The sequence below is a fragment of the Dendropsophus ebraccatus genome, chromosome 5 (genome assembly GCF_027789765.1).
Source record: "Dendropsophus ebraccatus isolate aDenEbr1 chromosome 5, aDenEbr1.pat, whole genome shotgun sequence".
NCBI classification, from domain to species: Eukaryota; Metazoa; Chordata; class Amphibia; order Anura; family Hylidae; genus Dendropsophus; species Dendropsophus ebraccatus.
Window position 1 is genome coordinate 90614935 of NC_091458.1, and position 26207 is coordinate 90641141.

General features: G+C 45.9%; 2 protein-coding genes across 4 annotated transcripts in view; one reads left to right on the forward strand and one right to left on the reverse strand.

The window, feature by feature from the left end:
* The window catches only part of DOCK9 (dedicator of cytokinesis 9), a 177392-nt gene extending 174146 nt beyond the window's left edge, over positions 1–3246 (reverse strand). For all 3 annotated transcript variants that reach the window (XM_069970704.1, XM_069970702.1, XM_069970701.1), the window contains exon 1: positions 2864–3246. In XM_069970704.1, coding sequence (XP_069826805.1) covers positions 2864–2986 — 123 coding nt within the window. In that variant the 5' untranslated portion in view covers positions 2987–3246. The remainder of the gene's footprint in view (positions 1–2863) is intronic.
* A 10667-nt stretch (positions 3247–13913) lies between these two features.
* Positions 13914–26207, forward strand: part of UBAC2 (UBA domain containing 2) — a 153173-nt gene continuing 140879 nt past the window's right edge. Inside the window, exons 1-2 of the mRNA XM_069970710.1 lie at positions 13914–13931; positions 19977–20113. Of these exons, the coding sequence (XP_069826811.1) occupies positions 20083–20113 (31 nt within the window). The 5' untranslated portion in view covers positions 13914–13931; positions 19977–20082. The remainder of the gene's footprint in view (positions 13932–19976; positions 20114–26207) is intronic.

Here is a 26207-nt window from a genome sequence, read left to right on the forward strand (position 1 = left end):
TAATCCAGAAGAAGGAAATAACCCTTATGAAAAAGATGCCAAATGACCCATACTAAGGGAAAAATTACTTCATGGCTCCACATAGAGCTTACAATAATGTACAAACAGAGAAATTCTATTTTCTTGACCCTGGTGCAAAACGCAATAGATGAATGTATCCAATACGTGAGCAGTGACGGGACATGAGGGAACTTCGATACACATTGCTGAATCCCAAGCTCAAGCAGCGGCAGTCAATTCACCTTGTCCAATATGTAGTTCTGCTTTGCAAGTGATCCAAGTGGAACATTTACCCTTTATCTGGACAAATCAAATCGACTGGTACTGCTCAGGACTTGGATTCAGTGATTCTTACTGTTTAAGTTCCCTAATCTGGACAGGTGACATTGTCTAAAGTGACAGCACATCCATCCGCACATGCTGGCGTCCCCCAATCTGGACCGTCCATGTCATAATGCATAACACATTCATGTACATTATTATAGCACTAGCATAGTTATCAACAGAAGACAGCCTGAGTAATACCATAGATGCTGTAGTATTCATTGGTTCACTGGTCCTTGAGCTTAGTCTTTCCCTACCATAGCATGCAGGTCTCCCCAGGATACACCTGGAGTATGTCTAATGTCTCTTCATCCTTATAACTACATAGTGCTTGCTGTCCCCCATGTCTTCTGTAGATAATGCTGTCTGTGATTAACTTTCTCAAGGTAACATCCAACGTTCCTTAGGACCTGGACATGACAATGGATTTCATGTCCGGTATAAGAACTTGTGCAACAAAGAAGCGACTGTTGTAACATATACCAGCTGGCATCAGGTATAGGCACAGGTATACACAGCGGTCATTACTAGGGAAAGACATGTCTGACAGAACACAATTTATTGACAGAACGACTCAGTGCTACAAGGTTACAGAACACAGTCCCTAGGCAGAGTGTGCCAGCAATGAAGTGTCAGGAGCATGCCCTCGCCAATCTGTTATGACCCAACATCAAGAGTCCTGTGGCCAAACTGGAACAAATGGGTTGAAAATCTGATAAGACTGGACATCTGAGGTTGGCAAGTATGAATGGGTATTTGGATTGGCAAGGCTGTCAAGAATGGGTATCAGGGTTGGCCTGGAAAGTGGGTTGTGAGCAGGAATCAAGAGTATTTTGTTATTATGAGTGGGCACCAGTCCTATACTTTGCAAGGTCTAATGAGTGGATATCAGGGCTTCCCTAGCCAGGCTGGTGTGGTGGCACTGGTACTGTCCTGGCCCGCCTAATGTGATGGTACTGCTCTGTCCTGGCCAGGCTGGTTTGGTGGCACTGGTACTGTTCTGTCCTGGCCAGGCTGGTGTGATGGCACTGCTCTGTCCTGGCCAGGCTGGTGTGATGGCACTAGTACTGCTCTGTCCTGGCCAGGCTAGTGTGATGGCACTGCTCTGTCCTGGCCAGACTGGTGTGATGGTACTAGTACTACTCTGCCCTGGCCAGGCTGGTGTGATGGTACTGCTCTGCCCTGGCCAGGCTGGTGTGATGGTTCTGGTACTGCTCTGTCCTGGCAAGGCTGGTGTGATGGCACTGGTACTGTCCTGGCTGGTGTGATGGCACTGGAACTGTCCTGGCCAGGCTGGTGTGGTGGCACTGGTACTGCTCTGTCCTGGCCAGGCTGGTGTGGTGGCACTGGTACTGTCCTGGCAAGGCTGGTGTGGTGGCACTGGTACTGTCCTGGCCAGGCTGGTGTGGTGGCACTGGTACTGTCCTGGCTGGTGTGGTGGCACTGGTACTGTCCTGGCCAGGCTGGTGTGATGGCACTGGTACTGTCCTGGCCAGGCTGGTGTGATGGCACTGGTACTGTCCTGGCTGGTGTGGTGGCACTGGTACTGTCCTGGCCAGGCTGGTGTGGTGGCACTGGTACTGCTCTGTCCTTGCCAGGCTGGTGTGATGGCACTGGTACTGTCCTGGCTGGTGTGGTGGCACTGGTACTGTCCTGGCCAGGCTGGTGTGATGGCACTAGTACTGTCCTGGCCAGGCTGGTGTGGTGGCACTGGTACTGTCCTGGCCAGGCTGGTGTGATGGCACTGGTACTGTCCTGGCCAGGCTGGTGTGATGGCACTGGTACTGTCCTGGCCAGGCTGGTGTGATGGCACAGGTACTGTCCTGGCCAGGCTGGTGTGATGGCACTGGTACTGTGCTGGCCAGGCTGGTGTGATGGCACTGGTACTGTGCTGGCCAGGCTGGTGTGATGGCACTGGTACTGTGCTGGCCAGGCTGGTGTGATGGCACTGGTACTGTCCAGGCTGGTGTGATGGCACTAGTACTGTCCAGGCTGGTGTGATGGCACTGGTACTGTCCTGGCCAGGCTGGTGTGATGGCACTGGTACTGTCCTGGCCAGGCTGGTGTGATGGCACTGGTACTATCCTGGCTGGTGTGATGGCACTGGTACTGTCCTGGCCAGGCTGGTGTGATGGCACTGGTACTATCCTGGCTGGTGTGATGGCACTGGTACTGTCCTGGCTGGTGTGATGGCACTGGTACTGTCCTGGCTGGTGTGATGGCACTGGTACTGTCCTGGCTGGTGTGATGGCACTGGTACTGTCCAGGCTGGTGTGATGGCACTGGTACTGACCTGGCCAGGCTGGTGTGATAGCACTGCTACTGACCTGGCCAGGCTGGTGTGATGGCACTGCTACTGGCCAGGCTGGTGTGATGGCACTGCTACTGACCTGGCCAGGCTGGTGTGATGGCACTGGTACTGACCTGGCCAGGGTGGTGTGATGGCACTGCTACTGGCCAGGCTGGTGTGATTGTAATGGTACTGTCCTGGCCATGTGTCGTGCCCCCCTCCCCGGACCAGCCCCCACCCGGCACTCACCAGCAGCACGGAGCCCCTCACCACCTCGGAGACGCTCTGCCGGAGCTCCGCCGCAGTCCCTGGCTTGCTGAGCGCCCGGGTAAACTTGCGAGTCTCCGGGTGGACGGAGTGAAGAGAAGACATGGCAGCAGCAAGAAGGGGAATTCAGCACGACCATAGACGGGGGCCAAGTGTGTGCCTGCAGGGCGGACATGTACCGGCAGGGAGAGCAGCCTCCCCACAACGAGCCCAGTTACCCGGAGTGCACATCTGATCGCTGCCGACAGGTTGCACCGCTCATCCCGGCCGCCGCACTCTGCACGCCCCCGCCGGCCCACACGGAATTCCCGGGAACGTTCGGACCACGCACTGGGCTTGCACCTCACGGGGGCGCGCTTCACTCTGTGTCAATATTCTATCCCAAGGGGCGTGGCTCGGGAGCGCGCGTCGCTGTCAAGTGTGAAGCACGCCCCCTGTGACGTTCCCTTGTTGTGATGGCGTAAGGGGGCGGTTGCTGGATGTCTACGCAGCCATCTTAAGTTAGGGCAATGGTTGCTTTGTAGGCTTGTTATAAGGTGTATTCCACAAAAATATATACTGAGAAACTATAGTGGGTTGGACTGGATGTAATCTGCTTCATGCAGTTCATTCAGCTGTTAACAGTTTTCTACGCTAAACCTTAGGCTTTCCCATATGAAAGATGGCGTTGGTTTCAGGGCACGCCCCCTTAGCGCTTGTCATACGCCCCTGCCCTGCCTGTCAGCTTGGAGGTGCCCGCCCAGCTCTCCCTGTGTGCTGCATGGCAGACTGAGCTGTCTCCACGGGGAGGTGTAGTGACGTACTGCTGCTGTGCCATACGTAGCTGCAGGCAGCCTGGGCTATTGTGCCTGGCATTTCCCTGAGGGGCCTGGCACGGAGTGGGCCCATATGTTACACAGTCCCGTTTATTGCACTGAATACTTTGTATTCTGTTCACTAGCTGTGTATATGACATGGAGACCCTGTAAGGCTTGGTGCACACTGCTCACAGACATTAGCAGCACAGGGACACCCAGTATACTGTGCCAGATAGCAGGGTCATTCATTCAATGGCTCGGGCAGAATTATAATTATAACTATAATTCAATCTTCGGAAACACTGTGTGAGCCAGCCGTAAGGCACTTTTCATGTCTAAGGCACTGCTATATATTCTAGCATATTATTTTCCAATAAAGTGACAGAAACCCAATGGCACTCATAATGAATGGTGGCCGTCAGGTGCTGTTGGTGAAATCATGCGGCGGATCCGGTGATCTATGACAGAACAGAAAAACAGGACACAGATGTGAACCATAGATACTGGAAGAGATTATCAAAGACTGTCAAATGTTAAAGTGGCACTATCAGCAGGATCAGGCCAATGAACCTGCTGATATCACCCAGCCGCACCTACTGTTGATCTGAATTCTTTGTCTTTCGGTATAGTGGCGCTTTCTGATAATTTCAGATATGCTAATTCCCCGGTTAGAAGCAGTCTGGGCGTTGCCTGTCCGCCAAGAGCACCCCCTCCGCCCGCCTGGCTCGCCACACCCGGCCCGCCCACTAAGCATATTCATATATGCATAGTAATGCCACTTTTTACTGTGCATGTGCAGGAAGTAGCCCATGATATCAGAAGGTTCATTGGGCCAAACCTGCTGATAATGCCCCTTTAATACTGTAGTGTTACTTATAACAGCCAATCACAGCTGAGCTGTCATTGGTTGCTATGGGCAACAAAGAATCGACTGAGTATAAGCTTGATAAATCTCCCCCTAAGTTTCTTCACAAAGGGCTATTCTCAACTAACATTGCTAAACTTGTAGCATTCGTCAAGTGAAAGATTTTTGCAAATACAGTCATTTAGCAAACTTTCCTCCTTCTGATATGCTGCTCTTTCCCTCCGATTGTTGGCATCTTGTTATCTAGGGGCATTTATAAGCATTTATAATCCTATAATACAGCAATAGCTGCAGGGCAAATACTTGGCCAGTTGAATGTTTCCTGGACAGTTACTTGTTTGCCATACCCATAATAGCCAGATGATGGCCTGGACAGCTCCCGGTGATGTGGTTTCTGGGATGAGAACAGGGTCAGCTCCAGGTTTGTATGGGCCCTTGGGCAACAGAGCCTCAGCAGGCCCTTTTGTGGAGCCAATCATGTGACTTCAGTAAAACAACAGGTTCCCCTATAGAAGACCCCCCCTCTGTGTATGCCTCTTATATATGCCCCCCACCCCCCATATATAAGGAGGGGGGCAAGATAGCCCCCTCTGTTACGTCTCCCTTCTAGATGGCCCCCCTCTGGGTAGTGCTCCTTATATATGGCCTCCTCTGTATTGTCATCCTTGTTGATAGACCCCTTTCTGTTGTCCCCCTTATAGATGGCCCCCCTCTGTGTCACTACACCCCTTATATCTGGCCCTCTCTGTATTGTCCCCCTTTCAGATGGCCCCATCTGTGTTGCCCCCCCTTTCAGATGGCCCCCTCTGTGTTGTTACCCTTATTGATGGCCCCTTCTGTGTTGTCTTCCTTATTGATGGCCCCCTCTGTGTAGTCCCAGTTATTGATGCTCCCTCTGTGTTGTCCCCCTTATTGATGGCTCCCTCTGAGTGGTCTCCCTTATTGATGGTCTCCTCTGTATAGCCCCCCAAAACAATAAAAAAGGAGGTCAGAAAATGTACTGACACACCAGCAATTACACTCACCGGCCACTTTATTAGGTACACCATGCTAGTAACGGCTTGGACCCCCTTTTGCCTTCAGAACTGCCTCAATTCTTGGTGGCATAGATACAACAAGGTGCTGGAAGCATTCCTCAGAGATTTTGGTCCATATTGACATGATGGCATCACACAGTTGCCGCAGATTTGTCGGCTGCACATCCATGATGCGAATCTCCCGTTCCACCACATCCCAAAGATGCTCTATTCGATTGAGATCTGGTGACTGTGGAGGCCATTTGAGTACAGTGAACTCATTGTCATGTTCAAGAAACCAGTCTGAGATGATTCTAGCTTTATGACATGGCACATTATCCTGCTGAAAGTAGCCATCAGATGTTGGGTACATTGTGGTCATAAAGGGATGGACATGGTCAGCAACAATACTCAGGTAGGCTGTGACGTTGCAACGATGCTCAATTGGTACCAAGGGGCCCAAAGAGTGCCAAGAAAATATTCCCCACACCATGACACCACCACCACCAGCCTGAACCGTTGATACAAGGCAGGATGGATCCATGCTTTCATGTTGTTGACGCCAAATTCTGACCCTACCATCCGAATTTTGCAGCAGAAATCGAGACTCATCAGACCAGGCAACGTTTTTCCAATCTTCTACTGTCCAATTTCGATGAGCTTGTGCAAATTGTAGCCTCAGTTTCCTGTTCTTAGCTGAAAGGAGTGGCACCCAGTGTGGTCTTCTGCTGCTGTAGTCCATCTGCCTCAAAGTTGGATGTACTGTGCGTTCAGAGATGCTCTTCTGCCTACCTTGGTTGTAACGGTTGGCTATTTGAGTCACTGTTGCCTTTCTATCAGCTCGAACCAGTCTGCCCATTCTCCTCTATCCTCTGGCATCAACAAGGCATTTCCGCCCACAGAACTGCCGCTCACTGGATGTTTTTTCTTTTTCGGACCATTCTCTGTAAACCCTAGAGATGGTTGTGCGTGAAAATCCTAGTAGATCAGCAGTTTCTGAAATACTCAGACCAGCCCTTCTGGCACCAACAACCATGCCACGTTCAAAGGCACTTAAATCACCTTTCTTCCCCATACTGATGCTCGGTTTGAACTGCAGGAGATTGTCTTGACCATGTCTACATGCACTGAGTTGCCGCCATGTGATTGGCTGATTAGAAATTAAGTGGTAACGTGCAGTTGGACAGGTGTACCTAATAAAGTGGCCGGTGAGTGTATATTCAAACAATAACAAAATCTTTATTGATAAATTATGACATACACGAGAGACATCTAAAAACAATTAAAAACATATAACACTATACAAGACCGTCTATAGTTGTAGTACGGCCAAAGGGCTCTGGTAGGCCAATGCAACCATCCACCCCTCATATACCCTTAAATTTAAGTGTATATAAGGGGTGGATGGTTGCTTTGGCCATGCTCGTAATCCAAGGCACCACTGTATACATAACTCTTTCTCCTCTTACCTGTATTGTCAACAAATTAATGGACGGGGGCACTGACCCATGGATCATGGAAAGCAGAGAGAAATGAAAAAAACTCTCAATTCTGGGGGGCATTATAAATGGAGGCCTGTTTTAAACTTTGTTTAGGGCCCCCCTCTCTCCTATGTACTCCACTCTGTGTACACAATTACAGCAAATATTGACATATATAGATATGTCAGTGGCAGCTCAGACTCTTATCCCCTGTAGAATGACCTTTGCACATATCAGAGAGGTCACAAAAGCATGCCTACAAACATGATCCATACAAATAATAGGGTCTGGAGATGTTCATTGTGTCTATGTCCATGGGGCTTATTGTAAAACATATCACTAAATGCTGTTAAAAAAAAGCTCAAGCAAGATAGCAGGCCCTGTAACAATGTATCAAAAATAAGCAGCAAAAGACAACACATTTTAAGGTAAAGAAAATTTAGATTCAAAGACAAACTACTAGCAATTTGACAGCTGAAGTTAAATAAAATTGTTTTTTTTATCTCTCAAGTCCTGATTTCAGCTGCACCATGCAGGTGCTATGGGCACAGTCCATGAACACATCAAGCGTGGTGGTGGTGGTAGTGTACTGGTGTGTAATATGTTTTACAAGCATGTTCATTCATTATCATTAAAACTCTTACTCTTTAGATGACCTAAAGTTGCTTATACTGTTTATTCAAATGATACTGTACATCAGATGATCACTGGCAAAGGTAAGCGTTCAGTAGCTAATGTACAATAGGCTTCAGGCTCCTGCTATCCAAGGTAAATAGAGATAATTGGTGTGGATATGTGAGCTTGGATGGTTACATTCCATTTGTGCACTGAAAACATCAAGGTAGTCCAACTGGTTGTGTAGTGCATCATGTCATAGAAGAATTTTCTAAATATTTCACTTATATTTCCGGAAAATAAACTTTTTGTATGTCTTTCAGAAGATATATGTTGACACTTGGCCTTTATAGCTTACTCAAGGATGTTATGTGACAGAAATAAATGCCAGAAGTAGATAATATATACATATGTGGTAAGTCTACGGGCAGGGCCGTTCCCAGGCTTTCTGCCGCCTGAGGCAAACCTGGGCTGCCGCCGCCCCCAGCCCACCGCGCGTTGATTGCAAACACATCCCCCCCCCCGCGCGGCTCCACACCACAGCGCAATCTTACTCCCCCCCTCCTGTCGCTACACACTGCACCACTGCGCACCCTCCCCTCCCCTCCCCTCCCCAGAACTTACCGGAGCGCAGGGCAACACTCCTGCCACCTGGTGACCGCGGCTGTGTAGCGCCGCGGCGGACGGCTGCGGCGCATGCACGCGACGGATGCTGGGCGACGTAGGACGGAGAGCCCGGCAGTACGTGGGGACGCCAGGGAACGTGGGCGGCAGGATATGTGGTGAGGCTGTGACTGCTGCTGTCATTTTAGCTAAGTTAAACTTAACTAAAATGACAGCGGTGAGGATCTTGCCGCCCCCTGCAGGGATGCAAAATCTGCCGCCTGAGGCGGAATACTCATTCCGCCTCATGGCAGAAGCGGGCCTGTCTACGGGTAATATACATAGGTGATGCCAGGATGTTCTCAGCTACCTGCAGCCATAATTACAGCACAAGGATAGGACATCTCATAAAGATCATTTTGCCCCATTTGTAAATTGGCATTAGATACCAGGATAGATACCCTGTAGCTGTTCTAGAATTGGCCAAGTTTCAAGCCAATGATCTTAGGACTATTGATTTCTCAGCACAGTCTAACATCTCATTTCCAGTAAGCTGCCTCCATGAAACAGCTCATCTCTGGGGAACCTGATGGGCAAAACAGGGCTGCTAGTATGGTAGCAAAATAATGGATGTCATAGGCAAGTACAGTATTAACCTACACTGGGGGTTTTCAATGTGTCATTGTGTCACCATTTCAGGATCCCATAGATAAAACAAATCATAATGCACTGATTCCATGTGCGTAACTAAAGCCGTAAAAGCCTGACATGTTGGGGATTACAGATGAGCCAACCTCGAGCATGCTTGAGTCCATCCGAACCCGATCGCTCAGCATTCAATTAGCGGTGGCTGCTGAAGTTGGATAAAGCTCCAAGGTTGAATGGAAAACATGGATACAGCCAATGACTATATCCATGTTTTCTACATAGCCTTAGGGCTTTATCCAACTTCAGCAGCCACCGCTAATCAAATGCCGAATGATTACGTTCAGATGGACTCGAGCATGCTCGGGGTTTGCTCATCTCTATTGGGGATTCTCAATGGCTTCGGACAGCACTGGGCTCCTCTACATATATTCTGCAGTGCATTGCGCTCTTAGCATAGGGCACCTCGGAATGTACGTTCTGTACATAAACTAGATAGCCCTGTTACACTTGAAACCGTCTCAGCTTACCTATGCACAGGCCAAACTAGCTAGATTTGTTTTCCATAGGGCTAAGCATATCACTCTAAATCCTTTCCAGGAAGTAAAGGCCCAACTAGATAACCTTTGCATTCAGGAAAACTTACCAGAATACCAGTATACCAGCATAGTTTAAAAAAGGCACTTGGGAGAAAAAAAAGTTTTGACATCATCTTGTTTAAGAAAATTATACAGGTTTGTAAATTACTTATTAAAATGACTATTTAAAAGGGTTATCCCGCACTACAAAAACATGGCCACTTTTTCCCCTCTCTTGTCTCCAGATTGGGTGAGGTTTGGAAATCAGTTCCATTGAAGTAAATGGAGCTTAAATAACATTCACGAAATATTCACTAAATAACACACATTACAAAGTTACACAACTTACACAGCATAACTGTGCTCAGCCAATCGCGGCTGAGCAGCTGATGACGCGGCAGAGGGCGGCCGGCACTAGGAGCGGTCGGAGCGTTTTGGCCGTCCGTCCGAAGATGACATCATTGGCACAAGATGGCGGATGGGGGTCGGCAAGAGGCAGGTATGTATAGAGCACTACACTTCCGGGTCTGGTGTGGGTGGGGGAAACACGGGAAGGGGGCGATGCACTAACATAACATACATTACAAAGTTGTATAACTTTGTAATGTGAGTTATTTAGTGAATAATTGTTTAGCACCGCACTACCCCTTTAAATGCAAACCACACCTGAACTGGAGACAAGAGAGGGGAAAAGTGGCCATGTTTTTGTAGCCCTGGATAACCCCTTTAAACATCTCAATCCTTCCAGTACCTATCAGGAACTGTCCAGAGCAGGAGAGGGTTTCTATCGGCTACTGTTTTGATTTGGGCAGCTCCTGACAGAGGTGGCAGCAGATAACACCATGTCAGGCTGGAAAGAATATACCGCTTCTAGCAGGACATACAGCAGCTGATAAGTACTGGAAGACTAGAGAGTTTTTTTATTTTAAAGAAGTAATTTACAAATCTTCATAACTTTCTAGTACCAGTTAGTTTGAAAACTTTTTTTTCCCACTGAAGTACCCGTTTAAGCACATTTAATCATATAGTTTTGAAGACAACCTCTTTTCTAAGTATAAACAGGGGGGCTTAGTTTACCAGCAGTTATACTGCAATGTTGGAAGGTCAGAATAGTTTATTGTTGTGCATTTCTAATAGTGTTTTCCCCACATAGTCCTGCAGGCACCATACACATTATAATTAGTATAAGTCATTATCACAATATTGGTGGAATATTTGATATCAGCCAACTCCAGGGACAACACTGTCTATATGAATCAACAGAAGGACAGAAGTTCTATATAGAATATCAAATCCTCTAATCGTTATTTTAAACTTTATATAATTCTGATACATGTATGGTGTACGCCAGAGCTTCTCAAACTGTGAGGTGCAGGGTCCTTGTCTGGGCCGACATCGGCACACAGCAGACTCCAGGCAGAGACCACACTGATAATGGCAGCCCTGCATCATTAGTGTAGGTTCTATACTGACAGGAGGTAAAGGACCTCCAATGATGTCATGATTATGGTCACATCACCATGATTTCCCAGGTGCTTAAAGTGACTGTACCACCAGGCCCAGGCAGAAGCACTGGAGGCGGGCCGACCCACCCTTAGTGGGAGGAAACCCTAGCCCCTCTATCATAGGGTTCCATTGATTCTAATGGAGACACGTCATGGAGGGGCTGGAGTTTCTTCATACTAAGGGTGGGTCGGTCCGCCTCCAGTGCTTCAGCCTGGGCCTGGTGGTACAGTCACTTTAAAGAATTCCGGGCAGACTGAATTAAAAAAAAAAAAAAAAAAAAGTGTCAGCGAGGGGGAGGATGAAAAAATAAACAGGCACTTTTCTACTCTGCTCCAGCGCTGGTGCACATATCATGCCGATCCCCCTGGTCCCGACTGCTTCTTGGTCTGAGAATGGGCCTGGGATGACACTTCTCAGGCAGTCAGTGGCGGTAGCTGAGTCCCGCCTCTGACTGGCTGAACGGGCCTGACAGGTCACAGCCCAATTCCCCTTTCGGCCAGGAAGCAGATGGAGACCAGAGCCGCACCAACACTGGAACAGGGGAGGTAAGTGCATGTCATTTTTTTGTGTTACTATTGGTGGAGCAGTACTGATTTCTGTAGTGACGCTACTTTGGAATATTATGTGCACTACGTGGCACTGCATAGTGCTACAGGTTTTTTGGTGAGGCCCCAGCATCAACATGGATCGCCAGGTGAGGCCTGAGAACAAAAAGGTTCAAAAACCCTGGTATACACTATTATCTGCTGTATGCCAATAACACAATAAGTCTGCTGCCTGCACACTATACACATATTTGCTGCTTGCACCCTACACAGATATCTGCTACCTGCACTCACTGGCTGTATCCTGCTCTGCTGCCTGCACACTATACGCATATCTCTGCTGCCTGCACACTACAAACATATATCTGCTGCCTGCACACTACACACATATCTCTGCTGCCTGCACACATACCTCTGCTGCCTGCACTCACTGGCTGTATCCTGCTCTGCTGCCTGCACCCTATACGCATATCTCTGCTGCCTGCACACTACACGCATATCTCTGCTGCCTGCACACTACACGCATATCTCTGCTGCCTGCACACTACACACATACCTCTGCTGCCTGCACACATACCTCTGCTGCCTGCACACTACACACACATCTCTGCTGCCTGCACACTACACACACACATCTCTGCTGCCTGCACACTACACTCACATCTCTGTTGCCTGCACACATCCCTCTGCTGCCTGCACACTACACGCATATCTCTGCTGCCTGCACACTACACGCATATCTCTGCTGCCTGCACACTACAAACATATCTCTGCTGCCTGCAAACTACACACATACCTCTGCTGCCTGCACACTACACGCATATCTCTGCTGCCTGCACACTACACACATCCCTCTGCTGCCTGCACACTACAAACATATCTCTGCTGCCTGCACACTACCCTCATATCTCTGCTGCCTGCACACTACAAACATATCTCTGCTGCCTGCACACTACACACATACCTCTGCTGCCTGCACACTACACACATACCTCTGCTGCCTGCACACTACACACATATCTCTGATGCCTGCACACTACACACATATCTCTGCTGCCTGCACACTACACACATGCCTCTGCTGCCTGCACACTACACACATCCATCTCCTGCCTGCACACTACAAACATACCTCTGCTGCCTGCACACTACACACATACCTCTGCTGCCTGCACACTACTAACATATCTCTGCTGCCTGCACACTACACACATATCTCTGCTGCCTGCACACTACACACATACCTCTGCTGCCTGCACACTACACACACATTTCTGCTGCCTGCACACTACACACACATCTCTGCTGCCTGCACACTACACACACATCTCTGCTGCCTGCACACATCCCTCTGCTGCCTGCACACTACACACATCCCTCTGCTGCCTGCACACTACACACATCCCTCTGCTGCCTGCACACATCTCTCTGCTGCCTGCACACTACACACATCTCTGCTGCCTGCACACTACACACACATTTCTGCTGCCTGCACACTACACACACATCTCTGCTACCTGCACACTACACACACATCTCTGCTGCCTTCACACTACACACATCCCTCTGCTGCCTGCACACTACACACATCCCTCTGCTGCCTGCACACTACACACATCCCTCTGCTGCCTGCACACTACACACATATCTCTGCTTCCTGCACACTACACACGTATCTCTGCTGCCTGCACACATACCTCTGCTGCCTGCACACTACACACATCTCTGCTGCCTGCACACTACACACATATCTCTGCTTCCTGCACACTACACACGTATCTCTGCTGCCTGCACACATACCTCTGCTGCCTGCACACTACACACATCTCTGCTGCCTGCACACTACACACATATCTCTGCTTCCTGCACACTACACACGTATCTCTGCTGCCTGCACACATACCTCTGCTGCCTGCACACTACACACATCTCTGCTGCCTGCACACTACACACACATCTCTGCTGCCTGCACGCACGCCCCTCTCCTGCCTGCCCCCAGCCCTTAGACGCCTTTCTAACCATTCACAGAATCAAGCCCTGCACTTGACTCCTCCCATACACGTGACTGATCACATGACTACGACATCATCAAAGGTCCTGTAGATGTCTTGGAGCTGTCCTGTATAGGTTGAGACTAGAATGTGAGCATCACATAACAGTGCACCCACACACCCCTCAAAACAGTGGTTTACCTCCTGCTGATCATATACACTGCACTCACTATACTGCTGCCTCATGAAAAGCGGGAAACCAGCCGCCTCATAGAAAACCCGAGCAGAGGAAGATAGCTCCTCCCACAAATGAGGCTGGTCACATGGGCATGACATCATCAAAGGTCCTCAAGACCTACCTCTGGCAACTACATTCTAGCCTCCACCGTCTCCTGTATAGTGCAGCCGGTGAGTATGTATGCGGGGCAGTCACCTGCCTGGCTGCTAATCCCAGCCGCTGTGCCCGGAGTATATGTATGCCTGCAGGGGGAATACATGGCGCATACATCCTCATATACAGTATGTGGGCAGGATAGTGCAGGCTCATAGTGCTGCCCTAACCACCTCAGCAGCATCATACAGGGTGTCTACTGACACTACATGGTGTATGATTGTACTACTAGAGTGGTGCTCATATGGCTGTGTATATATTATGTATGTATGTATGTATGTATGTATGCATGCCTGTGTGTATATAACTTATCTGTATGCACTGAATGTACATATGGCTGTGTATATATTATGTATGTATGTATACATGCCTGTGTGTATATAACATCTGTATGGCTGTATGCACTGAATGTACATGTGGCTGTTTATATATATATATATGTATGTATGTATGCATGCCTGCCTGTGTGTAAAGGTGGCCACTCAGTAGGAATGTCAGATAACTTCTCATTCATGATTGCTTTATAATGGTTATCATTGAGGACGCCAAGAGACGATAGGAGAACTAGTGACAGAAAAGCTGTAACAGAATGATGCATCACTTACAGCTAATTCAGAGACATCGTCCTGAATACCATGAACAATAAGTTCGCATTGACCCAGCTTAGAGGTGAGCTGACCACTATCAACTCTGTTTTGTTATATGTTTAACACGGCCACTGAGTCGAGTCTCCCTCACAAAAGAATAAGCAAAACTTCACAGGATAATTTTGTTTTCTTTCACATTTGGACTGATTTGGAAGTTTTTTTTTGCATTTCATTTTTGTATATGTGAACAGCCCCCTATTTTTGTTTTTTGCAAAACGGAGCTGATCTCATTTAGATTGGTCATTACATACAGCTTTCGGATCCTGATATCATATATTTTGTGAGTGCAAGGTATTATTGCCTTGCCCTTAAAGTACTCTGTTTAAGAACTTTGTTCACACGTACACGTCATGTCTGCAAACAACTCTGACACTGATGACTCACCTGATACACAGGTTTTGGACGCACTAACTAACTTGGATGCATGTAATTGCGTAGAAGAGCGTGAACGTAAGCTAACCATGGTTTTTGATGTTTTGAATAATGATAGTCCTGAGTGTAAAACACTGTTCACTAAGCTCGAGAAATTATGCATCCAAGAGTTAAAACTGTGGTGGGACTGTAGCACCCTAAAAACTTACTTGGAGAAAAATATGATCCCACGCGGCTTACGTATATACAAAAATTCAACCACAATATTCTGTGACGAGTTCCAAGCTGAGTGGGAGGAGGCCCTCACTGATTGCTCCTTACGTCTAATAAGAACAATAACAAAATACGAACAAATGAAACTAAATGATCTGAAACCACAACTTGAGGAGACTAGACAATCTCTAATATCCTTTTCTGATACGGCTGAATATGATGACTTGAATAAAAAAATGAAACAAAAAATACAGGATATGGAAAACTATATTGTTAACATCAAAAAAAGCAAATTCAGGAGGGATAATGAGGACTACATCAATAACCAAGTTTACACTTGGAAACAATATCGACCTTTTAGACCGCGCTCTATCCTCAAGAAAAACACCAATTCTAGACGTGATTCCACACATGTGAGTTTTTCATCGGTGGACTCAGAGAGGTCAGAGGCCTCCGATTATGAAACATCTGACACCAGCACGGAGACAGTCGCACAGGCATCCAAGACAAAAGGAAAAAATTATACACATAGAAAAAATAAAAACAACCAAGAGGGTGCACAGGAGGGTCCAGATGACTCATATCCCACTACATCAAGAACCAGACAAGGAAAAATTAACACACAACAACAAGAACAAAAGACAAAAAACGGATTAGGAGGGGTGGCAGAAAACACAGGAAAAAATGTTCCCAAAAAACCGCAACCGAAGAAAAAACATTAAATGATTCACCTACAGAAGAAGGAAGTTCAAATTCTCACATGGACAATATCATTAATTTATCATCGTTTTCTCTCTCAAAGGATCACTGTACTGTACTATCCAAGGGACTTTCTTTTGTTCCAACCCATCATTTTGATTTATTCAACACCCTTATGGATGTGAACCGTCTGGCCAGACTGTTAACCATCAAACGTCATTTTTCTTTACAGGACACTAGAGATGCATCAATGCATACTAGTGTTCTTTATGATGACAACTCCGTAATTAATGAATTCAGCAATTTATTATTTGATGATCAAACTAATCTTGTGGAACTGTTGGATTTGGAATATGAGAGTGGCAACAACACAAGGGAGGATGTCCATAGTGTCAAAGCTTCCCATTCCAATCCAGCATATTACCCATATAAATCTAGAGTTGAAGCACTGGATAACTTCCAGTTTGCCATGGAGAGGGATCTCCGCCAGCTGTATGATACTATACATTCTTCCATGTCCCCTTCCAACACCACGCATAGGGAATGCCTGGCCATACAACAATTGAGAGATAATGCTAATCTCGTAATAAAAATGGCCGACAAAGGCGGTAAAATAGTGCTGTTGGACAGGGACATGTACATACATTTGGCACAGGATATTCTGGAGGATACAAACACCTATAGAAAGTTGTTGAGGGACCTCACGCCTGAATTTAAAGTAGAATTATGTGCTATTGTTGAAGAGGGTGTCGCGTTGGGCATACTAGATGATAAAGATAGCAATAATCTTATCCCTGCAAACCCCATAACAGCAGTATTCTATGGATTGCCAAAGGTGCACAAGGGGGTCTCCCCCCCTCCTCTTAGACCTATTATATCGGGCGTGGGCTCCCTCAATGAAAAGCTGTGTGAATGGCTCGACATATTACTCCAGCCTTTAGTTATACGTGTTCCTGGCTATTTGAAGGATAGCGGGTCTGTTTTACGCACCTTTCAGGAGTTCCATTGGAAAGAGGGCGATATATGGCTCAGCTGTGACGTCACGGCCCTCTATTCCTCCATACCTCATGAACAGGCCTTGGTGGCTCTAGCCCACCACTTATATAGATACTGTAATTATAGTCTGGAGCTAAGGGAATATATCCTAGATGTCACAGCTTTTCTCCTCAAACATAATTATTTTTCTTTTGACAAGTCCTTTTTTCTTCAGATTAGGGGAGCTCCAATGGGAGCCAAGTTCTCCCCTACTCTAGCTGGATTGTACATGGCATGGTGGGAGGAAATGTACATCTTTTCCCGCAACAATCCTTTCGCCCCGGCCATACGGTGGTACGGTCGTTACATTGACGACGTGCTGATCGTGTGGTCGGGCCGAGAGGGTGATGTTGAGGCATTTGTCACATACATTAATCAAAATGAAAATAACTTGCATTTTACTCATTGTGTACACACACATGAAATAGCATTTTTGGACATATTGCTCACATCTGATTGTAAGACTCATAAGGTACACACTTCTTTATATCGGAAGCCCACTTCGGGCAACACCATTTTACATGCGAGTAGTAGTCATCCAGCCCACACAGTACGGTCTGTCCCTGTGGGGGAGCTCACACGGGTCAAAAGATCCTGTTCATCGGACACCATGTACCATGTCCAAAGTGAACAGGCGTGCACTCGCATGAAAGCGAGAGGTTATAAACTCTCTCATCTAAATAGGGCCCGAGATTTGGTGGCTAAAAAAACTCGTGAGAACCTACTTAAAGAAAAAAACATTACAAAACAGTTTAATTCCTATAATAAAACTCAGGATCACACGGTAACCTTTTCTACCAAATTCTCTCCAGAATACTCGCAGATAACACGTATATTACATAATAACTTACAAATTTTGAGACAGGACACCACTCTTAAAAATATTATTGACCGAGGAGTGAGATGTGTGGCACGGAAAGGTCAGTCACTTGGCGATTTATTATCGCCCAGCATGCTAAAACCATTACAGTCGAGTACAGCAAGAAATATAGTGGGCAACCACAGATGTGGATTGCCCAGATGCAATATGTGCAGGTACACGTCTACAGTAAAGGAATATAGCAATTCCAGCAACACCAAAACATTTAAAATAGAGGAATTTATCAACTGTGAAAGTGACTTTGTCGTCTACATCATCATGTGCCGAACATGTAATTTGAAATCTATTGGCTGTACGACTCGTAAACTTAAAAAACGTATCAGCGAACACCTAACAGATATAAGGAAGGGAAATAACACCAGTTCCTCGGGAGCATCTAAACATTTTGTTGAGAGGCACCAAGGGGACACTGCATCTTTCCAGTTTTATGGCATAAAAAGGGCACACAAACCCCTTAGGGGTGGTGATAAACACAAAATATTATTAAATATGGAGGCGGAGTATATCTTTAAAATGGACACAAGATTCCCCCACGGCCTCAACTTTAAAAACGATTTACTTTACCATTACACATACTAGGCATTAGTTTACCGTATATCTGTTTAGGTTACATATTTCTCTCCCTGCGTCTCACCAACATGCGTTACGTCTTTTGTCATTCTACAAGATTTTCATTAGTTTATATTGTAACATCTCTTTCCACTTGTTTTCTGTTCAGCTTTTATTTTACTTAGTCCCTGTTCACATGTATGACTTATAATCGCATGTTTGTTTGCATACATTGTGCGTGCACTATTGGACATGTAACAGAGTATTATTATCTTTATTGATTACATTATATATAATCCATCTATATATCAATTTTAAGGGTCTGGCTTTTACAGATAATTATGATATGCCGTTAATGATACTTAGCACTGCTATCTGTGCATATTGAATTCTATTTGGCATATAGCTCTAGTAACACCCAGATCACTCACCTACCAGGTGTTCATTGCACGTCACTTGTGACGCTTATCACGCGTCACTCATGACGAATGCATATCCACACTCATGATTGGTTTACTTTTGTTTTTAACATATGTTACTTGCTATGCTCATTAGACCATGATTAAGCGCGCATGCGCGCGAAACGCGTAGGTTCTTCCTGTATACCATGCATGAGCTGTTTTTACTTTTTGGTATGAAATAAAGATTTTGCATATTTTTAACTTGGAGTGCTGGGATCATCACTTCTTGATATCTTCCCATGAACAATAAGTAGTCCTCTCCATTGTGTGCAGGAGCCCAGTAATCCTGTTGTGCACATAATATCCCAGCAGCACTAAAGTGCAGAAATAAGTGCAGCACTGATTCCCTTCGTAACCTCTTCTTCCCATGGCATCTCCCTCTCCCTTTCTTATTCCATTTCTTAGTTGCCCAACACAGTAGGTACCCCATTACTTCACCCCAGTGGGTAATCCCCTAATAGTTTCCCATATAGTAGTTAATTCCCCCACTAGTACCCCACAAACAGTTGTTTTTTTTGGGGGGGTGGAGGGTGGTTTGGGACATCCAACCAACACCCCTCGGGGGCCGGCTGTAAGACAGGGCTAGACACTTGCTTTTCCTGGCTCTCACGCTCTGTGGCTCCTCTGGCTACAGGATGCTCCTGACCTTCCTAAGCCAGGGTGTGTCTCTTTAACTTCTAGGCCACAGGCTCTAAGTTTCAGGCAGTTCTAATATGGGCAGCCATTTGGACCACCCATATTATAATCTGCTGCTACATGCATGGGCCAGAGACTGTGCTATCTGTGGTGGGGAGGGTTAAGCCGCAGCCAGAGAACTCTTTCTCAGAACAAAGGGGTAGAATGGTGATTTTCCATCATTTGACCCCTTTCTCCACCGACATCGTCTGTCAGTTGTTGGTTTGGAGAGCCCCATACACTCTACACCAATGGCTGAACCCATCATACAGCTTCCAGTGCCCAGCGTCCCACCCCGTCACTGACTGGCTGAGCAGGGCATCCGCCGTTGGGGAGCTCAGCTGGTAGCAGGGTTTTTTTTATCTACCCCCACCCACTGCCCATGATGAATTTTTGCTTCCCGCCAGACTTCTCCTTTAATGTTTAAGTTTATCAATAACGGCCATTGTTTTGCAACAACCGCCGTTATTTCCACATTTTTTTTTTCACATTGTGTCAGCATAGCCTTAAAGTAATATGCTTCTCTTATAGGTCTGAATTAAATATGTCAGTGTAAAAGACACAACATTGTCACTTCACCTGAAATAGGAAATCCAACCTGTCATGACTGCTGCTTTGGCGAGACAACCTAGACACAATGATTGCCAGTACTGGTTCCAGCGGTCTATGTAAGTATTTGTGTCATAACACATTTGTTGCTCTCAAAATGGAAAATGCTCTGTTTTGCTACTAAACATCTGTTCTCTACTGTACATCTACAAAGAAGCACGGTAAAGGCTGACATAAGCTTACTTGCATGTGCTTCAGGTCATCCCCTATAACAGAGAGCACTGTTACATGTTCTTTGTTAGAGGATTACAGTATATGCAGTCTACTAATGTTAATTCCTGTCTTTACAAGGAAGAATGATTTACATAGGAATGACTGGAAATAACATATGTGCAGCCTAAGGGCCCATTCACTTATGGCGCTGAATTTCTGTGTGGAACCCCCTGCATGCACTTGGCGCCGAATCCTGCCTTCTATCTGTTTGAATGGGAGGGCTTGAGTGCCTCCTCTTTACGCGCAACGAATTGACATGTCAATTCTTTGAGCGGAGAGGCGTGGAGAGCACGCGGGGGGTTCCACACGGAATTTCGGCTCCAATTCCTTAGTGCCAACAGGACCTAAGGCAGAAAATAAAAAAGGTGATCTATTCCCAACATCAGGGGGGCTTGTGGTGACTATGATGTGCTATAAAGAGTTTTCTGTTGTACTCACCACATCTTGTGAGCCACCTCTAGTCATGCCCCAAAGACAGTACACAAAATGCAATAGCAGTGAAGCAGATATTGCAGAGTAGAGCCAGTTTACCTTGCTAGTGCCAATCTTATAGTAATTGCCACAGTGTCAGACTAGTAGTGTCTTGGTATGTGGTGCATCCCAACTTGATTAAGACCAGAGCAGTGGTGGAGACTTATTAAACGGTTAGCCACTTTACAGCAAAATAGTTCAGTGTTAGTAACTGTACTTACATTACTTACTGACAGCAGCTCCCAGTGTACCTCATAGAGCTAATATCAGACTCCCCTCCTCCAGGCTGGGCTGCCCTGCTGTGTGGCGTGTTTGTCCATAAGATGGCCGACATTGGGCCACCACTGAGCCTGTATATTCCTAGCAAGGACACTGGGGGCGGGGCATGGTCACATGATCCTCCATGTTGGCCATCTTATGGACAGACTCACCACACAGCAGGGCAGTACAGCCTGGAGGAGGGGAATCTGATATTAGCTCTATGAGGTACACAGGGAGCTGCTGTCAGTAAGTGCTGTGAGTACACTTACTAATACTGTACACTGTGCAATTTTACTATAAAGTGGCCAACCCCTTTAAATCTAGAGATGAGCAAATTTACATTTCAGGGAGAAGTGTCAGAGAGCAGAACAGAGCTCAAAGGCAAACGACGTATAAATCGATTGTCGAGCAAATGAAGCGCTTCGTTTGTAATGTAAATTCGCTCATCTTTAATGAAATCCTTTGAGTGCCTTCAGCAGGATTCAGTCGCTTTCTTCAGTCTGTATGCTGTCAATGGTGGAAGCAGAGAGACTTGGCATTGTGCTATCCCTTTACTCCCATGATTATCAAATTGCAAGGTACTATAGGAGGAGCCTGAACAATGGTGTTTGGAGGTTTCATCTAGGGACAACTTTTGATTTTATTAAAGTGTTTTTTTCCAGCATTAGAAACTCAGCAACTCAGTTCCATTGTAGTGAATGGAGCTTAATTGCAAACCACACCTGAGCTGGAGACAAAGTCTCTGTAGGAAAGTGGCCATGTTTTTCTACACTGGGTAACCCCTAAGTAATCGTAATCTGCAATACATTTTACGCTATATTGACAAAAAATGAGACAAAAATGTACCCATATAATAATGTCGGATTTCTGCGAAACTCATCATGCAGATAGTCTGATTAGACTCAGGGTCTTGCCACAAGAGGGCAGAAAGTGTTTCCGTTGATTTCACATAAAAAGACTGTCAGAGGCTACTGGTGGATAGTGGTGAGAAATTGTTGACTCTTAGACATACATCTGCAACGCATTCAAAAGAAGTGTGCCTAGTTGACAGATTTTGAGAGGGGAAGCTTCCTTGGACTAAAACAAGCACGATGGTCATTTTAATGAATTGCCTGCCATCTAGGCCATTATGACCAGTGGCGGATTAAATGTACCCTGGGCCCCGGGCTGTCCACCCAACCTGGCCCCCCCCCCCCGGTCAATCCGCCCACATTATAATCCACTACTGCCCCCCCCCAATGCTGTCCCCTTATAATACCACCCTGAGTCTGTGTCTGTTTGAATTTCCTGCTGTTTGCAGGTCCCTTAAGCTCCAGTTGGTGGCTTCATTTTTTCTTCACTTCCTGGTCTGGGCTTTCCCATGATGCACTTTGTCTCCTGTGATGTCTAACTGACTCTGTATAACTGTTAGATGGCTTACAGCTTGTTTAGCCAATCAGAACTGAGCAACCTGAGTGATCTGACTAAGGGAATCTGGCCTAACAGGGCTTAGACCCCTTCCCTTTTGATGATGTCATTGTCGCAAAATGGCTGCCACAGAGCAGCCTGGTGACAACAGTCATTAGGTAAGAATAAGTTTACTTCACCTCCTGGTGGGGGGTTGAGGGGGGGGAAAGTTTCTGTGCATTTTTTAGCCATGAATGTGACAGAAAAGGTTGGAGCCATTCATACTAGAGTCCACATTGATTCAGTATACTATTGATTCTATAGAATATAAAAGCCTATAAACATATTGTCAAGGTTTTAAAAGCTGATTCAATCAAAATGGGCCGAAACAGTGGTAACCACACGGTTTACAGTATTTGTATTGCTTCACTGATACAGAACAGATTGCAGAGATTGAGCACTGTAATTATCCACCAAGTAATTATCAGTAACAGTAGCCCTAATTTACAATGGCAACAATGCGAGATACCTGTGATATAGAGGTCAGTCATAGCCCCAGATTTATCAGCTCCCGAATCATCATAACCCTACAGGAACTACCCACTCAGCCAGTCAGTTACTACAGCTGTGCCGCGCCTCATTCACTGTTTGGCGGAATGGGGCTGTGACATCACAGGATCGGGAGCCCAGTGGGGGACCAGGAGCTGTGACGCTGCACTGCAGGGGCATGGGGTCTGATAAATAGGACTTCTTTATTATGAGCCAACCACCCACTGCCCCCCCCGGATTTTATACTGTTGCCCAGAATACCCCTTTAATTTATGTTTTTCTGTCTCACAAACACACACACACACAGCCTGCTGCAGCTATAGCACGTGCACACACACACACACACACAGCTGCAACCATAGCACACTGAAGAAAAACACACAATATTCTCCCATAGAGAAAACACCACACCAAGGACAGAGGTTACTAATACACTACTTATGGCTTCTCCTCCTCCTCCTCTATATTACACAAGATATCTTCGTATTACTGCACATACACTGCTGCTCATATAGAGTCATCCAGCATCCAGGAAGAGAACAGCACAGATCTCCCCCCACACAATGGACTCTTCCAGCTTATAAACAAACTGCCAAATAGTGACTGTCAACTTTTCCCCCACCACCCTTATGTAATAGGGCCAGTGCTTTATTACTGATATATGGAGGAAATTCTTTACCTTTTCTAACTAAATGAATGTGAGAGGGTAGCTTCACATGTAGCGGATTCGCAGCGGATTTCATATTGCGACTTTGCAGCAAAATGCACAGCCATGGCGCCGAGCAGGTTATGTATGCTGCGGGATGCGAGCGGCGGAGGGTTAAAGGGGTCAGGTTACATACTCGCAGCTGAATGACAATTGCGCTGCGGGTATGTAACCCTGTTTAACGTGACTCTGTACCCACACTCTGATCCCCCCCCCAAACCTTCGGATAGCTGCTTTTAATCCAAGATCTGTCCTGCGGTCCGTTCGGTAGGTGATGCAGTTATTATCCTAAAAAACTACTTGTAAACTTACAGCCCCGTGCCCTATGGGTGTGGCTTAGAATATCTGTGCCCTAACTTTTCACCACCCCTCCGTCCTTCCTCCCCACCCTCTTCATCATTAGGAATGCCACTGAAACATTTTCTCCATGCTGAACATTTGCACAGGTGTCTTAACGATCCAGCCCATGTTTTGGTCTGACACAGCTGATGAATAGTAGGCAATCTGCCTGGAGCATTCCTAATGATGAGGGAGGTGGGGAGGAGGGACAAAGAGATTGTGCCAGCCTAATGCATACACAATCTAGGCCACTCCCGTTGGGCACGGGGCTGCTAAACGGACCGCAGGACAGATCTTAGATTAAAAGCAGCTATCTGAAGGTACAAGCTGTTTGGGGTGGGCGGGGGGGTCAGATTGTGGGTACAGAATCGCCTTAAGTTCACTGTACTAGGGTTCGCAGCGGATTTTGCTGCAAACTCGCAGCGTCAAATCCACTGCAAATCCGATATGTGTAAAGCTACCCAGAAATTGTTTTCTAGTTGTTATAAATAAGGTCTTTAGATTGATAGAACATAAAATATATTAATGAGTAACATTTATAATAATCATATGAAAACTCAATTATAAAATTTTGAAAGAATTTTTTAAAGGTGGAGTCGGTACATTTTTTTTCTGACTGATTCCACGACTTTGACTCCACAGCCCTCCTGTCTGCGCCATGTACCAGCAGCCCAGGTCACTTGCTAAATTATGTGCAATAGTACATATTGTACACTAGATGGCGATTGCACTCCTAACAATTCCATATCTTTTCAACTTTACAACCATTTGCAGTCAATTTGATGTCTTTGTCATAAGAAGCAGGGAAGTGTCCTTATACTGACATTATTTCCTTCATTTCCATAATTTTCAACTGTTCTACAAATGGGATTGCTAGTGGTTCATTTGCACTCTTGATGCTTCATGTTCTTTGTTCCAGCAAATATGTTCCTATTAGGCTATTTTACTATTGATTTGAATAGTCTGAACACCCTAACCTATAGAAACCGTCTATGTGACAAGTCAAATGTTTTTTTTTTTGTTTTTTTTTTATGGTTTAATATAAAGACTTTTTTACCTTTTGTATATTTGTTGCAATTGCCTGGTGCTTTACCAGCCTGTGCTTTCTAGTCTTTTGGCCCTTGCTGTCCATGTACAGGCTTCCTAGAGAGATTGGAGAAGATTTATCAAAGGGTGTAAAATTTAGACTGGTGCAAACTGCCCATAGCAACCAATCACAGCTCCTCTTTCTTTTCACCAGAGCTGGAAGCTGAGCTGTGATTGGTTGCTGTGGCCAGTTTGCACCAGTCTAAATTTTACACCCTTTGAAAAATCTTTGATATAGCCACGCCACCAATGCAAGAAGGCAGAGCTGCATGGTTAGTAGGAATCGAATCATACAATGTTGAAGTAACTTGCTGCCAAGAGACTGTGTAGTTGGAGTAAATGTTTGTATGAAAGCATGATACGTGCTCAAGAGAAGTTACAGCATTTCCCACCATGGTGACTTTCTGTTCCTTTTTTAAAATTCTTAAATGTTTGCAAAATGTCATAATTTTCTGAAAGATTTTCAATGTCTTTGTTAAAATCAGCAAATAATTTTGGAATTAAGTTTTGATACGAATCATTGTCAGAGTTTTACTGTAGCTGTGTTTTTCATACAATGATATTTATTTTCCTTTAACTTACTGGATGTGATCTTTATTGTGTATCACAATTCACACAGGTCTTCAAATGGGCCCTGTGGGTGACATTATATACCACACTCTTATATTAAAGATATAAATCAGGGAATCCTTCTAACATATCCCACTTACAGAAGGCTTACATGTGGTATGGACAAAGCCTAGATATGCAGGCCCGTCAGTAACTAGCTAATCATATAGCCTACAACTTTTCAGGATTTTCAGAGGGGCTCTATAGAAATCCAACCAGTGGAGTTGATGTAATAAATTTCCCTTAGTACAGGGATAGGGAACCTGTGCTCTCCAGCTGTTGCAAAACTACAACTCCCATCATGCCTGGACAGGGGTTCCCTACCGTGTTGTCTTGCTGGTTATAGCAAGGGCTGGGCCTTATTAAGAACTTAAAGTATGGATGGGCAATATGGCCAAAAATTTTAATCTTGATGTATTTTTTTTAACATTATGAATGATTTTCAATTTTTTTTCTATATAAACAGAAAATGTTTCTACTTGCTTGCAGCCTCAGATACCATTTTATTGGTCTTAGAGGCAGCAACTGTATTT